This window comes from Engystomops pustulosus, chromosome 5 (assembly GCF_040894005.1).
Source record: "Engystomops pustulosus chromosome 5, aEngPut4.maternal, whole genome shotgun sequence".
Classification (NCBI taxonomy): Eukaryota; Metazoa; Chordata; class Amphibia; order Anura; family Leptodactylidae; genus Engystomops; species Engystomops pustulosus.
Genome location: NC_092415.1, coordinates 52,051,998 through 52,064,880, shown reverse-complemented (window position 1 = coordinate 52,064,880; position 12,883 = coordinate 52,051,998). Strand labels below are relative to the sequence as shown.

General features: G+C 39.4%; 1 protein-coding gene across 2 annotated transcripts in view; it reads right to left on the bottom strand.

The window, feature by feature from the left end:
- PRKDC (protein kinase, DNA-activated, catalytic subunit) overlaps positions 1-12,883 on the bottom strand; it is a 105,111-nt gene that overhangs the window by 81,933 nt on the left and 10,295 nt on the right. For both annotated transcript variants that reach the window (XM_072151948.1, XM_072151947.1), the window contains exons 5-17: positions 12,478-12,586; positions 10,045-10,157; positions 9,096-9,195; positions 8,887-8,942; positions 8,767-8,797; positions 8,305-8,462; positions 7,452-7,598; positions 7,186-7,350; positions 6,466-6,634; positions 6,110-6,159; positions 5,659-5,790; positions 2,538-2,687; positions 1,132-1,247 (exon numbers count right to left, since the gene is read on the bottom strand). In XM_072151948.1, the coding sequence (XP_072008049.1) occupies positions 1,132-1,247; positions 2,538-2,687; positions 5,659-5,790; positions 6,110-6,159; positions 6,466-6,634; positions 7,186-7,350; positions 7,452-7,598; positions 8,305-8,462; positions 8,767-8,797; positions 8,887-8,942; positions 9,096-9,195; positions 10,045-10,157; positions 12,478-12,586 (1,496 nt within the window). The remainder of the gene's footprint in view (positions 1-1,131; positions 1,248-2,537; positions 2,688-5,658; positions 5,791-6,109; positions 6,160-6,465; positions 6,635-7,185; positions 7,351-7,451; positions 7,599-8,304; positions 8,463-8,766; positions 8,798-8,886; positions 8,943-9,095; positions 9,196-10,044; positions 10,158-12,477; positions 12,587-12,883) is intronic.

The following is a 12,883-nucleotide window of genomic DNA, read 5'->3' as shown; positions in this document are numbered from 1 at the left end:
CCCTGCTGGGGCAGTACAGGCAACACTATTATTCATGGTCTAGGTGGTCATTTTAGGGCTCTAATCCATACAATAAGATACATTACTGTAGCAGACAATACTGCTTAGGACAGTCCTCTTTATCTGGCCAATAGTGGACTTATAGCAATTATTATAGGTGGATATGGACCCCGTATTGTGCCCACTATCTCACGTTTCATACCACTGACCACCTGCAAACTGCCTATGACTCAGTTCACACTGTGCTTTTAATCCACTGTTTGTCCTGTGCATCTAGTGGTTTGTGCCACAACAGCTTGTAATATAGTGCAATCTTTTTTAAGAATCCCTAATAAAAGTGATGTTTTACTTTATTTTTTCAATTGTCCGGATATGGGTTAATCTTGACTGCCCAAAGGCAGTTTTGTAAAATATTTCCTCTGAGTCTAATCCCTGCCGTGACAATAAGGTCCATTGTTTGTTGTATAGATTACTATACATTACACACAGACATGAGCAGGGGGAGGAGAGGGGAGGGGTAACAGGGGTGACATCACTGCCTCCGACCATGTGACCAGCCTCATTTACATAATAAAGAATACATGATTTTATAATGATTAATGTCTGAAGTGACTAGATAAAGGCTGGTATGGGATCCTTGTGAGCTGCTCCAACAGGTAGAGGTGACAGGACTAGTGACAGAGACCTGATGACAGGTGTCCTTTAAATCTGAATAAAATGTAAACTTGCAGCATGAAAACTTCACTGTAACCAAAACATGCTCAAAAAGTAAGGAGAGGGGTGCATGACAAAAGGCGCTGCACTAAGAATTCTGGTAAGAAATATGTAAATAAGCTTTGCCAGGATGGGAGAAGGAAACTTGTGTCTCCAATGCCACCCAAAACCAGTTCCAAATAAGTAAAACCCTGACGTCAAACAGTCAGACATGACACAATAGGTGTGCAACACTGAGCTTATCAATACCATCTGCAGACAACTGTGGTTTCTGTGAAAGACAGAGAACTCATTTGTCTAGTAAAAAGATACAATGTCCTACTAAATATGCCAGTGATTTATACAAAACATATCATATCATATCATATGACACAAGTAATTTTATTGCTTTCTCATGAATATTGGATTAACGATTACCTGCAGAAGTCGACCAGATTAACGAATGCTGTAAAATCTTTAGGCTTGGTAGGGTAAAGGTTGGCTGCTGTATCTGATGTTGCAATTACTAAATAGCTTAGCTGATCCTCTTCAACCTAGTAAGTGTGCGATAAAATAGTAGCAATACGCAGAAAAATATTACAAAGTCCATAACATTTCTTGTGTTTCCAGACAAAAAGAAGTTCACGACCACTGTACCTCAAAAATTACAAACAAGTTAAAGAAAACCTACCACCAAGGATCTACCCATAAAAGGTATATCGGGTGGTAGATGCATCCATAGGACATGAGGATAGACCTTTTAATAACTTTTATTTCCCTAATATGCAGATATTCTAAAGAGGCTACTGGGGCGTGGAGTAGCCAGAGCTGAGGCTACACGGTGCGGCTAATCCACGACCCAGTGCTCTCTTCGATCCTCCTACCAGATGTCTTCGGCATGTAGCTTCTCATAGCCCTTGTCCATGAAGCCTACCGTCTGCGCATGTGCAGAACAGCAGGCCTGCAGCTGCGGGGTCACTGCTCCGAAGCCGGAGTTACCGCGCATGGGCAGACATCCGAGGATCAAATAGGCTACTGGGGCGCGGAGTAGCAGCGCCGTGTAGCCTCAGCTCCGGCTACTCCACGCCCCAGTAGCCTCTGTAGAAAATCTGCATGTTGGGGAAATAAAAGTTATTAAAAGATTGCGGGGACGTGAGGATTAGCCCTTAAAAGGGCTATCCTCACGTCCTGTAGATGCACCTACCACCCGTTATACCTTTATACGTAGATACGTGGTGGTAGGTTTCCTTTAAAGGAGTTTGACCACTTAAAAGTGACATTGGTTGGTCATGTGCGGCAGCATATACATCCCCCCCAGACGGTCGTGTGAATGAGCCCTAAGTGCAACAGCGCTCCTGTAATAACTAAATCTTAGCAGGTGTCTAATAAGCCCAGGTGCCATCACTTTTAAGAAAGTAATGAAAAAGTCAACAACCCCTTTAACACCAGGGCAACACTGTGACTTTAAATTATGCCTCTTATTGATGAAGACTGTTGAACTACAGCTGCAGATAAATGCAGTGAGCAGCATGGGATGCTGGTAACAGAAGTTGCCACAGATTACGCAGCGCTACACAAAGCATGGCACATTGGTAAGATATATATCAAGACATTAAAAAGCTTTGGAATTTGTTTCTTTTTCCGACTTTGCTCAGTTTTCACCTTTATATGGTTTGTCTGGCTGGGGTACTTCCCACTGAGTGTAATGTCCAATTGAGATCTGTGTTTTCTATTCAACATTTTGAGATTTTTTATTTTATTACAAAACAACTTGATTTCACTTAATGTCAAAATGAACTACAGCATGTAGACAGAATAGTTAAAAAGTATCAAAAATTACTCACGTCTGTTCCAGATTCTTGTTTCTGCAATGATAGGTCCAATTTCTCAATAATTTTAAGAATGGACATTATGAGTTCATCATACAACAGTCTACTCAGAGACTGTAACGGAGAGGATACAGCTGGAAACACTTCATCAGAGAATATGGAATCCTAAAGGATTAATAGGCAAAATAGTTTTATTACCTATTTAGTGGAAAAATAAAATCTTCAAAATCATAAGAACGGAAGCTGTTGCAGAGGCATCGCCAGCGTGAAAGTATGCTTGGGTTAAATACAATGAATCAATCTGTTTGATTTCCTTTAAACAGTATTTTGTTTATGATAATAAGAGCCATGAGATTGTCCAGTCCTGAATTTACAGTGCAGCCTTCCATGCTTAAAGGTAACCTACCACCACGAATCTACCTATAAAGGTAGATCGGGTGGTAGGTGGATGTATGGGACGTGAGGATAGCCCTTTTTGGAGCTAATCCTCACGTCCCCGCTAGCGTAACATAAACTTTATTGCCCTAATATGTTAATTTAATTAAGCGGCTACCGGGGCGTGGAGTAGCCGGACACGAGGCTACACGGCGCGGCTACTCCACGCCCCAGTAGCTGCTTTCCCCCGCCTACCCTGTGATCTTCGGCGCGCAGCTCCTGGCAGCTGCGCGCCCTCGTCCGAGAAGCCGGAGTTCTGCGCATGCGCAGTAACTCCGGCCAAGATGCGCGATCTCGGGAACGAGGCCGGAGTTACTGCGCATGCGCAGAACTCCGGCTTCTCGGACGAGGGCGCGCAGCTGCCAGGAGCTGCGCGCCGAAGATCACAGGGTAGGCGGGGGAAAGCAGCTACTGGGGCGTGGAGTAGCCGCGCCGTGTAGCCTCGTGTCCGGCTACTCCACGCCCCGGTAGCCGCTTAATTAAATTAACATATTAGGGCAATAAAGTTTATGTTACGCTAGCGGGGACGTGAGGATTAGCTCTAAAAAGGGCTATCCTCACGTCCCATACATCCACCTACCACCCGATTTACCTTTATAGGTAGATTCGTGGTGGTAGGTGCCCTTTAAAGTGAACCTCTCACCACATTTTCACAAATACAGCTAGTGACATGTTCCCATATAGCCCTATTACTAAATGCCACCCTTCTTTTAGCTAAAAAATAGGTTTCCCTCACATCCCCATAAAATCAACTTTATGTTATCTTACCTGGCATTAGAAGCACTCCGTGACAAATAGGTGTTTATTTCACCGGTGAAATAAACACCTATTTGTCACGGAGTGCTGCTTTCCTATTCTTTGCTTACTGGATGTTTGGGATCCTTGAGTCGGACCTTTACAAGCCTGCACCCTACCCTCGGATATAATCCGTATTCACAGTGCCGCTTCATCCCTCCAATTGCTAGTTACCTGGCATTAGAGGTGGCATATCCTGCTTGGCTGGCCCTTCACATTTACTCCTCTCCATGCCCTATGACTACTCATTTCCATGCCCTATAACTACTCATCAGTGAACATTTCATGTCATGAGACCAAGGTCATCTAAGGTCCTTTACATTTGTAAAATGTTCCCCATGTATGTATCTGATCGCATGAAATCACAGCATGCCTCCTTCTACTCTTTCCCATCCTACATGGAGGCAAGCTGTGCTTTCATGTGATCATATACATACGTGGCTACATTTTGCAACAGTAAAGGGTAGATGACCTCATACTGGTCACATGACATATGACAAGTGCTGAATGATCTAACACAAGGCACCGTGTAAAAAATTTGACAATATTTCCTATAAGTAAAGCGAGCTTTATACGTCTGTAGTTCAATATTGGAAGACGGTCCCTAAATACTAGTTCCATACATCAGCATGTCCTAGCAGTGAGACTGTAAAACAGGAACAAAAGAGGCAGGATAAGGCAAGTAAAATTTAATATGCAGGACTCACTTAATGTGATTGAACTCAAATCAAGCGAGTTGCATATAACTTTATCAACTGATTTTTTTGAGATTGCAGCCATGGAAAGGAAACATTTAGGGATAAGGCAATGCTTTTTAATCATATTTTTTTATTAAGTATTTATTTTGGGTGGATTAATTTTAATGGTAGGTTCTCTTTCAGCAGTGGTCACCAATGTTGGTGTACAAGCAATTTAAAAAAGACCAACAGAAAAACATCATTGAAGCTTTCACAGCATTTCTTTTTAAATGTTAAATGTTAATGCCTTTTGGAAACTGTGTCCCACCCCCTATATCAGTGATGGCAAACCTTTTAGAGGACCAGTGCCCAAACTACAACAAAGACCCGCTTATTTATCGCAAAGTGCCAACACAGAAATTTAATTTGTGATTTATACTCCCTTCTCTGTCACAGTTTTCATTGATACCAGCACCCTGAGGACACCAAGAAAGCTCTGTGCTCTGTGCACAGCAAGTCCTGGGCTGTCTGGGACTGCAGGAAGATACCTGGAGTCATCTCTGGTGATGGCCTGAGTGCCCACAGAAAGGGCTCCGAGTGCCACCTCTGGCACCAGTGCCATAGGTTAGCCATCACTGCCCTATATGATATAGCCACCAGTTTATACACAGATTGGCACTCACTAGGTTCTTCCTCCTACAATTAAAGCTTAAAACACACTGTAAAACATCATGTGCAGGGGAGCGAGGGCCCTCAGTGCATTCCACAATTGAGAGCGATGACCTTTTACACTACTGCACTTATTACAACTCAAGCACACAACCACAACAGTGGTTACTCTTACTTGTGGAATGCTCCCTCTCTTGTACACAATATTTAATAGTGCGTGTTTACACCAACAAAACCTTGGTTCTGCTAACTACAGAATAGAGTACAAATTGTTCTACCCTCTAAATACCAAAGAGTTCAAGAAGCTCAACAGCAGACAGAAACTCAACCTCTTACATGCTTGTTTACACAGATTGTGATATTGTAGAACCCCCGGTGTGAGGAAACTAAAGCTATGACCTATTGTACATTTTATTATCTGTTCCTTAATACATCAAAATTCTAGCACAATTATCATATTGCACACCGTAATTCAAGGACGAGAGCAAATAACGAAATATGATATATTAAACCAATTTGGTGTCCACAAAATTGAAAAAAAAAAAGCAAGAATACTGTACCTTTATCTTATCACAGTTCAAAAGGGCATGAAAGAGATCAAGATAGTCTTTGAAAGTAGGAACTTTCCATTTTCCTGTACGGACCTCACCAGAAGCCAATGGCTCTTCAGAACCATCTGCCGCATGTCCATTCTAGATTAAAGTCATTTATTAAGTGGCATGTGAATGAAGAACATTATCATCAAACTCATAATATAGGGTTAACCTTCTTTATGAAACATTGTAATGCATTGTAATATTTACAAAAACAGAACTCCCGGTTTCAATATAACGAGGCCTGTGGGAGCATTTAGTTTAGGCAAAAAAGATCTTTCCAATGAACAAGTTAATCTATAGGGGGCAACATACTGGGTGAGTAGGATTTCACTTAATATTATACATTGTGCAACATTTGGACTGGAAGCCAACGTAACAAGATAGTACCATATTAAAAGTAATATTTTTTATTTACCCTTTCAGATCTGACTGGCTTGGAACACACTCGGATTAATCCTTGATGCACTGTAACATACATACATTCTCTATGGTTATATTTATCAAGAAACTAGACAGAATTTTAAATTCAATGTAAAGTATAGGTCATGTGTATGAAAATTGGTCTAGGGAGAAGAAAACCATTTGGATTTTTTGCAAATCTTCCACCAAACAAATGTCACCAGAACTTTTGAATGCCAAACAACTGCTACATAACTTTCCAATTTATTGACACATTCCAACAAGTTACCCAAATCTTTAGCATTTATCCACCTATCTTATGGAGTTCATCCTGCAATAGACGAAACGTCACATGAAGGTATATAAACTTACCGACAGTACTAATAAGGCTCCAAAGAACAGGACCCTTTCCTGCCAGAGACAGAAACACCTTGATAATTGACCTGCTGCATGAAGATTGCATTTTTGAGCTGTATCGTGGAAATGTTTCTATTTGTACAACCAAAAGGCGCTCAAGAACGGGAGTATATACTTCTGGAATCTGAGTGGAGAGCACAGAAAGGACTATTTTGAGTTTTCATAACAATAGTATATGATATTGTAATTTATGAAATTGCAAAGATTCTTTACCACAGTAATTTTTTTCAGACTTGACCAAAATATGAAGTCCATTTCAAACCTTAAAAAGACCGAGTACAGGAGTACAGACGCATCACTAAATTTGACACACATAAAATTGGGATTAATGGAATTTATGGAATTCTAAAATACTTGTAAATATTCTCCTCTACCTGCATGAGATCTCATACAGGGGACAATAATGCTCTTACACTCTTACACTGCTGCCATATTTATTGCTATAATTGTTTATCATCTTCATATTGAGGTTTATGTTTACAATCATTCGTCTCATCAACCACAGTATTGCGCCATACTTATGTGTATAAATGCGTTTTCCTCAGATGATGTCTTATGCCTAAGTAGCCCTGAATAGTTACAATAGTAGTAATCTTATCAAGTTAACCAATAAAAGTTATCAATTGCTGAAATTAACAAATTACTTTCTTTTTTTAAAAGAGGTTATTGACTTACAGAGTCCATATAAAGTATGACACTTGCAATTGCTTGGAGGAAGTTTGGTAGCTGATACACATTGTCATCTTCTGTCTCGACTTCTGTGAGGTACATTTGCTTGCAGCGCTGAATAAGCTCAATATACATGAAGTCCACATCCTTAGCATTTACTGCTTTGCATGGCTTTAAAGTAAATAAATAAATACAAAAGCAATTTTAAAAGCATTATACATAAAAGCTACCACCCATCACTATGGTATAGACAAACCAAATGACCATCATACCGCTGCAAAAAGCCCATATCCACGAACAGCAATAGAAAGCTCCTTGTTGGAGGACTCCATCTTTCGGATGATCTTATAAAACTCCTCCATGAAGAATTGTAACTTGTCTTTGTGAGCTTCTGCATCATTAGTAACCAGCATAGCAACCTTGGGAACATCAAAATTGGTAATAATAAATGAATGTCACCTACTCCCTGCACAATACAATAAAATCCAATCAGTGCTGGCATTTGACAATTTTCTTATATATTTCTTAGAGGAATAAAGTAAAAGGACAACAAGGTGTTATAATAAAAGATGCTCCAGAACTGTGTTTTCAAGGTGGATGAAATCATTTGCACAACACGTCAAGTGAAGTAGAGGCAAAATGCCTTCTTAAAGCCTGTGTCAAACTTATTAAAGATGAATTGAAAATTACGGTCCTATTAGTTAAAGGATTAAGATATTAAGATTTCTAAAAGTGCTTTTATGCCCCTAACACATGCACTGCTGGTGGTAACCATTTAAATGGCCCTGGCAAAGTTGCACTTGGAATGTTTTCCAGGCTCCTAGTAACTGCCATGGAATATTAAATAGTGTCACTAGGAAGTACAATTTGTTACACAGAAAATAAGCCCTCATACAGCTCTATACACTGAAGGAGGGAAGTGAAATATGGAAACAAAATAGTGCCTTCAAGATATAATATAACTCAATTAACTGCCCTCAATTGTAGAATGGACATTCTTTACACATTTTTATTAATTTAAACTGTGCTGGACCATGTTCCACTGGTATTGCAACCACTTTAGGATCATCAATTTCTAACTGCAATACTAAGCTCCTGACAATGGGGAACAAAAATCGCACATACTTGTTTCAGAAAGGAGTCCAGGGCTGTAAATGCATTTTTCTTCATTTCATGATTTGGATGGCCGCACCACTTTGACAGTATTTCAAAAATAGTTTGATAGTTGTCCATAAGGAAAGTATTAAACTGTGATGCATGTTGAGCCAGAAGATGCAGGCCCGCTGCAATGTATTAAAATTACTGATTAAAAAAAACCTTGCGGGACGGGGACAACGTTAAAGAGCCAAGTCTAGAGCTACATTTTTACTGTAGCTCTAGACTTGCAGATATAGCAAAGGCACAAAAAACATTATGTATTTTTGTCATACAGGAATTCTAGTTCAAAAAATTACTGTAAGAAACCCCCATTGCTCCTGTAAAATACATTCAGGATTTTTTTTTTTAAGAACTGATCATTTTAGGTCCCTGTCACACCAAAAAAGCAAGCTGCAGACAGACAGAAAAAACAGTGAATGGAAAACCTACCTAACGGTACAGCATATCTCTTTAGGTCGATCTGCAGAAAAATATATATATAAACAAAGTATAGAGAGAAATAATAAGAGTTTTTACAAATAATAAGAATTATTAATAATATTTTCATACCTGTGGATTTATTGCCTTCATTGTGTATTCAAAAATTTCTTTAGAAGTGCTAGCATCTAAAGGGAGAAAGGAGAGTCTGTAATTATTCCATAAATAACACAAACGAATCACGTCTACAAAACATTTCTTATTTGAACAGCCTTAAAACAGATTCACAGTGTTAAGGTCGGTCAAAACACACTTTTTACATCACAAAATAGTAACTGTACCTTCTTCTACAGATTTTGTAAAGTTTATCAAGAGCGCTGACAATCCTCTCAGGCATCCAGCTACCACTGAAAACTTAGGCTGCCTTGTGGATGATGTCATCTAGGAGTTTAAATTTAGAAAACAGGAAAAAATACTAATTATAAAATATACACAAGAAAGTAATAAGGTATAATTCTGTATGACGACAGCAACTACTTTTCAACCCTATGATTTAAAGCGAACCTGTCACCAGGCATGTGATTTTTAGCTGGTGACAGGCTCTAGCAGCCTATGCTATGCCGATTTTAAAATCCCTTTGTCAGCATTCTGAAGCATTTGTTTATGATCCAGCCAGAAGAATGTGGCGAGTCCCAGGGAAAGGGGGATATCAGCTGCAGCCTGTGTGTGCCTGTGACAGGATTTGAAAGAGAAAGAGCACTGTTTGCCTTTTGGAGGGCAGATTTGGAATAGTATATAACTTTACTATAAAGTAATGTTACCATTAGTTAAAATGAGGGCAATCCTCTTGTTCTTATACTTGACCAAAAACATATGAAAATGCCGTGATGTCTTTGTAAGGCCTCTTACACACAACTCCCACTTACTTTTCAAATTCTAGAGTTATAGGACATCTACTACCAAGATGAAGCATTGTAAATCAAGCACAATTACATGTTGATGTGTGCCCCCCTCCCCCCATTAGGATCAGCTTCTTATGCCCTTATTTTAAGAAATAAAGGTTTTAAGAGTTATGCAAATCAGTCTGAGGGTCTCCAGGTTTTATTGGCATATATAAAGCCTGGAGCCACTCAGGTTAATTTGCATAATTATTAAAACATTTTTTTCATAAAACAAGGTCCTAAGAAGCTAAAAGAAACGGAAAACACACCAACATGTAAGTGTTCTTGATTTACAATCCTTCATACTGGTGGTAGATGTTCTTTAACATAAGTTTTAGTAGAGCAGTACCTGTCCCTTTAATTCTCCCAGATAGGCTCGAAAGAGTTTTTCGGAATTGTTCAGCATATCACTAGGTTGTACTTCACCCAGAATTCCCAGCAGCTCATAAATTTTTTCTAAAACTAGAGAACATAAGAACATGAGCATATTATTTTATAACATGACATTGACAAATAGTTGACTTAATGTACATATTTCTGAATAGCTGTTTGATTAATAAGTCTAATACATGGTTTGTAAAATGTCCAATAACATGAACCAAAATTCCTCCTTGTTATTCTGTTTTTGACAAAGCATTTTACAGACATTGATATGGCCTTGTGAATGAAGCTAAAGAGGACCTGGGCTACAACAACCACAGAAAAATGTGCATTCATCAGGTACACACTGCAACCTCTGTTTGATTTGTGTCCAGAGGCAACCATTGGCTAAAGATATATGTCACCTGAAATTATACTCCACTTATGTGAACTTAAGAGGACCTATCAGTTCTCTAGGCATATCTAAGTATATTATTGGATTGTCCTTAAAGGCCATCTACCACCAGGATGAAGGACTGTATGCAAATGAGCATTAGGGGATCCAGGCTCCATTAACACCTAAGGAGCTTGGAGCCCCTCAGGCTCATTTGCATACAGTCATTCATCCTGGTGGTAAATGCCCTTTAAGTAAAGAACATCTACCATCAGTCTAGTGATGGTAGATGTGTCCTAGTAAGTCGTTCCTCAGGACTTCTTATATTATAACTCTATATCCTGTGATCACACAAATATGGAGTTAGAAAAGTTATGCAACTTAGCCTGGTGTGCTCAGGCTACGTCACCAAGTATTTTAATGTAATAAACACACACCCCCCCCTAGCGCTAGCCCCCCTTCCAGGCGCATAGATAGGTAAAAGAAAGAGAAAACAAAAAAGACAATGAGAGAGGACGGCGCCTCGTGTGATAACGTAACGTAAGTTGGTTGTCAGGTAAGTACTGGAGGTGCTCACCTGGACGCAACTTGCTAAGTTGCAAAGAACAGTCGGAGGGGTGTCGATTACCCTTGATGGTAACTTCTCCTTACGGTTAATTCAGCAGCTCCCAAACACTCCAATAACCGGTATCCAATGGAACCGTAAGAGTACCATTTCTTCCGCCTTACCCAGGCGCATAGATAGGTGACAGGTAGCGCTACAGGGTTCCTCCGTGTTCTTACTAGAACACATCTACCATCACTAAACTGATGGTAGATGCCCTTTAACCCCTTACCGACATGTGACGTAGTATTATGTCACATGCCAGGTCCAGGCACATGGAGAGGGCTAGTGGGCCCCGCAAAGCTGCCGGCGGCTTCAAAAAGATGGCGACGCATGGGCGCCGCCATCTTTCTGAGGATCGTTGCTCCCCGTGACGTCATCGGGGAGTGGCGATCCCTGCCTCGGGTCACGAAGACCCGAGGATACTTCGGTTTAACTCATTCATGGTAGATGTGCTATAAGCTGTAGTATGGGAGTATATGATAGGATCTTACAGACAACTTAGGGTTAATGTACCCTTGGGAGTCTGAAATATAGTAAAAATAAAAATTTTAAAAACTTTTAAAAAAAATATATAATAAAAAACCTAAAAACTCAAATCACCCCCCTTTCCCTAGAACTGATATAAATAAACAGTAAAAATCATAAACACATTAGGTATCGCCACATCCGAAAATGCCCGATCTATCAAAATCTAATAAAGTTTTTTCACTACATTTAACCCCGTAACGGAAAATCGCGCCCAAAGTCGAAAATGGCACTATTAGCGCCAAAAGATGGCAAAATCCCCCCAAAACATTTTTGTACAGGAGGTTTTCATTTTTTTAAATGTATGAAAACATTATAAAACCTATATAAATTTGTTATCCCCGTAATCATACCGACCCAAAGAATAAAGTAGACATGTCATTTGGGGCGTACAGCGAAATCCGTAAAATCCAAGCCCACAAGAATACGGCACAAATGCGTTTTTTTACCAATTTCACTGCATTTGGAATTTTTTTCCCCGCTTCCCAGTACACGGCATGGAATATTAAATACCAACATTTTGAAGTGTAATTTGTTACGCAGAAAATAAGCTGTCACACAGCACTGTGCATGGAAAAATAAAAAAGTTGCAGATTTTTGAAGGTGGAGAGTGAAAAATGAAAACGCAAAAATGAAAAAGGGCTGCAGCGTTAAGGGGTTAAACCATTCTGGAATGCAATTTCCAAATACATGGAAATGTGTTATACCTCTAATATTCCTCCTATAAATACATCACTGTTATAAGAGGAGATAATTTGGAATGTTTCATCTCTTCACAAAAAATTTATATGTTTGGTTTAACCGCTCTGCAGATAACACTGTATTTTTTCTTAGCAGGTGGTTTATTTTACCAGTTGTACATAATGACAATGTATTGAAGATCTTCCACATCTTACCTGTATCTGTTAATTTGCTTTTACTAGCAAGTTCCCCATAAAATTTATTGAATATCTCAGAGATTTGAAATTCTTCAATTTTATAGGATTTCTTCAGGAGCTGCAATAACTTAAATTAGGAACAATAAAAAAATGTTATGGAATCGAGTATAAGCGACAAGTTATACATTTAGTTTAAAGACTTAAATCCAATACAACGGCTGATCTCTGCCCCCACAGGAAAAATCACGCCCCAAGGCTACCTGCCTTTTGGACCTTGTGTATGGGATGGCAGCTGATGGATGGTTCTGGCAGCTGCATTTTTATTTGTTTGATTATTTTATTATGTTCCCTTTTGTTCCATATGACTGTTTGTACTCTGTGACGTAGTTTTTTCTTTGTAAATTAGATTTGTGAAGCGCTATGG